This window comes from Macrobrachium nipponense, chromosome 14 (assembly GCF_015104395.2).
Source record: "Macrobrachium nipponense isolate FS-2020 chromosome 14, ASM1510439v2, whole genome shotgun sequence".
Lineage (NCBI taxonomy): Eukaryota > Metazoa > Arthropoda > Malacostraca > Decapoda > Palaemonidae > Macrobrachium > Macrobrachium nipponense.
In genome coordinates this window covers 23,135,006-23,138,583 of record NC_087207.1, presented here as the reverse complement: position 1 = coordinate 23,138,583, position 3,578 = coordinate 23,135,006, and the positions used below count along the sequence as shown (strand labels likewise).

The following is a 3,578-nucleotide window of genomic DNA, read 5'->3' as shown; positions in this document are numbered from 1 at the left end:
GGTTTTCAGAGAAGTCTCACAAATATATATGTATATATAATTAATATTATTATATAATAATAAATATATATTATATTATATATATATATATATATATATATATAATAAAAGTTCAGAGCAAAACCACACAGAACCTGACATCAAAAACCGTGACTTCACAATAGGATGTCTTCTGAGAAATTCATGAAAGCGAAAGCAGTGTCTGGTAAAAAAGAAAGCAAAGAAAGGAAGAAAGAAAAGCTTGCTCACAGAGCTGCAAAAAAGGGCAAAGGGAAACTTTTGAGAGGAAATCCATTAAACGCAGTCTTGGCTGCGGGTCTCCTCTCAGAGGTCAGATTGCAATTCATACAAGGAATAACTCCTGTAAAGGAGGAGGAGGAGGAGGAGGAGGAGGAGGAGGAGGAGACCTCAACAATCTCCAGAGCCCCACAGCCACCGTCCCACCAAAATGGGAATACTCTCTCTAAGCCAAAATAAAACTGGAAGCCAGTATATTCTGCAAAGTGGAACAAATTCTGGTAGCTTTCAGATCAGCAAGAATAGCAATGGTTTCGTTTCGTGCTTTGCATATTGAGGTTCTTCTATCAGTGGATATTCAGTCTAGCTTAATAATAATAATAATAATAATAATAATAATAAAATTAATAATAATAATAATAATAATAATAATAATAATAATAATAATACTGTTGTAGTAGTATTCAACAGAAAGTATATCGCCAACGCCAGTCCTAATGATTGCACATTTCTTGAAAGGGTTTGCAGTAATCAATAACGAGATGGTTTCCATGACGACGAGTCGTCAAAACCTCATCGATGTCCACAGGAAGGTTAACCAACGGGTTCATCTAATGATGTCTACACCTGCCATCATCACATCAAAGTTTGACAGCAGATTTTCCCTCTACGGAGTTAGACACGGAATGAGTTCGCTCCAATATCATCCAATTCTGACCAACCATTCTTAAGTTATCGTGCTTCAAAAAATAGAAAATAAATAAAACTAAATTTACCTCAGTTACCAAAACTTTGATGTTTCGCGGGTAAAAGATTCGACAATTTAATCAACGTGATCTCTTATCAAAGATAACCAATTAGCCAACGCAATCTTCGAATACACCTGGATGCCATACCTGTGTATAATTAACCTAGCCCTTTCAATAACTGTTTCTCAGTAATTACCAGAGAGCAGGTTGCCAAAACTGGAGTAACATATTATGAATAAACGTCTTAGTTATTCCTGCCGCGGGAAATATACTCAAATTGTGCTTATTCAATGTACAAAAATACCCAAATTGTGATTATTCAGTGTACGAAAATACTCAAATTGTGCTTATTCAATGTACAGAAATAAAGAGAAGAATAAATGATATGAGTTTTAGTCAATCAAGGAAACATATAATAGATAAAGATAAAAATATACTTAAAAATATAAAAATGCACACAAGTTCAACATGCCCATGAAAATAATTAGTCATAGGAGGTTTCTCGGATCCCGTTAGTATTAAAGATAAATAAAAAGAATGATTCTAAATGAGAAGAAAACGCATTAGGTAATAAAGCCAGACCAATTCGATTCTTACGAAACAAATGGTTAGATACCATTGAGGAAAATCAGCATTATCGACAAGGGAAATACATGACAAGGAGTCTCTCTCTCTCTCTCTCTCTCTCTCTCTCTCTCTCTCTCTCTCTCTCTCTTACTTTTTTTATCAGATCTTTAATATTTCTGTTTACACTTTCAAATATACTAAATTTTTATTTTTCTCTCTCTCTCTCTCTCTCTCTCTCTCTCTCTCTCTCTCTCTCTCTCTCTCTCTCTCTCTCTATTGTTATTTTTTCTATTTTTATATTTTTGTTTACATTTTTTGGTCGGTCTCTCTCTCTATCTATCAATTGCTATTGTTTATTTTTCTTTTGCTTACACTTACAAATATTTTAAATTCTTAGAGCTCTCTCTCTCTCTCTCTCTTCCTCTCTCTCTAATTGTATATATAACATTTTTGAATATCACATACAAGTACTTTAAATTTTCAGAGCTCTCTCTCTCTCTCTCTCTCTCTCTCTCTCTCTCAATTGTTATTTTTTAATAATCTTTTTATATTTTAAATTTTTAGAGCTATCTCTCTCTTCTCTCTCCTCTCTCTCTCTCTCTCCTCCTCTCTCTCTCATCTCAAAACGGTACACCTTACCCTTGCAAGAACGACTTCTTGTATAATAATGGCAGTAGTCTCTCGTAATGTTCAAAGTGGCGATGTGGGCATAATCATATATCAAGCTTAACGAGAGTTCTAAAGAGGCATAATTTAAAAAAAAATAAACCCAGGAGCAGTCTCCAATATAAGAGTATATAGGAATCTCGTGAAGTATTAACGCTAATTATAAAAAGGAGATTCAGTATACAAGTAATGAGTAGCATATTTTAGACCAAAACCGTTAAGTGAAAAGAAAAGCATAAAGATAAACGATTGGGTGGTACTTGCTTTATTAAGAGAGAGAGAGAGAGAGAGAGAGAGAGAGACCTTACCTTACAGACCTAACATCTTGTTCGGGTTGCCCCAGGTCCCTCAGTGTGAGGCACCTGCTAATGTATTACCAGGAGAGGTTTGCATATACCCGAGAGTTGCTGCACATCTTCCGGTATATTTTGCATCTTCCAACCAATCTTGTTTCAGGGATGCAGCTTAGATAATTTTGTCCGAGCATTATTTTCTTAAACACATCTACGCTCACTCCTGATATATTCCTCAGATGAGCTGGTACCGCATGAATAGACGCTGCATTATCGATTCTTGGCGCGTAGTGGATTAATGTCCTGTGTGCTTTCCTTATTTTTTCCTGGTATAGTTTTGGGCACTATTAATCTACCTCTGCTTGCTCTTTTCTGATTTTTATGTTTTTAGCTCCATGATGTTTTTCGGCTATTCCTTCTATCTGTTTCCATGCCTGAATTATCATGTAGCGTTCTCTTCTCCTTTCTAGACTATATAATTTTAAGGATTGTAGTCTTTCCCAGCATTCAAGGTCCTTAACTTCTTCTATTCTAGCTGTAAAGGACCTTTGTACACTCTCTATTTGTGCAATATCCTTTTGATAGTGTGGGTACCATATCATATTGCAATACTCAAGTGGATTACGAACATATTTTTTATAAAGCGTAATCATGTGTACAGCTTTTCTTGTTTTGAAGTGCCGTAACAACATTCCCATTTTTGCTTTACATTTTGCCAACAGAATTGCTATTTGATCATTGCATAACATGTTCCTATTCATCATCACACCAAGGTCTTTAACTGCTTCCTTATTTGTGATTGTCTCATTATTAGGTCCCCTATATGCATATAGCTTTCCTTCTCTGTCTCATAATTATTGATTCAATACAGATTAAATCCATCCTATTACCTCTGCCCATTCATATACTTTGTTAAGGTCTCTTTATAGCGCGTTCCTATCTTCATCACAAGTAATTTCTCTACTTATTCTTGTGTCATCGGTGAAACTACTCACTACCGAGTCCTTAACATTACTGTCTATGTCTGCAATCATAATAACAAACAGTATTGCAGCTAACACCGTAC

At 35.2% G+C, this 3,578-nt stretch overlaps 1 protein-coding gene across 1 annotated transcript in view; it reads right to left on the bottom strand.

The window, feature by feature from the left end:
* LOC135226173 (uncharacterized) overlaps positions 1–2,653 on the bottom strand; it is a 37,618-nt gene extending 34,965 nt beyond the window's left edge. The window contains exon 1 of the mRNA XM_064265616.1: positions 2,597–2,653. Within this exon, the coding sequence (XP_064121686.1) occupies positions 2,597–2,653 (57 nt within the window). The remainder of the gene's footprint in view (positions 1–2,596) is intronic.
* Between the last annotated feature and the right edge of the window lie 925 nt (positions 2,654–3,578).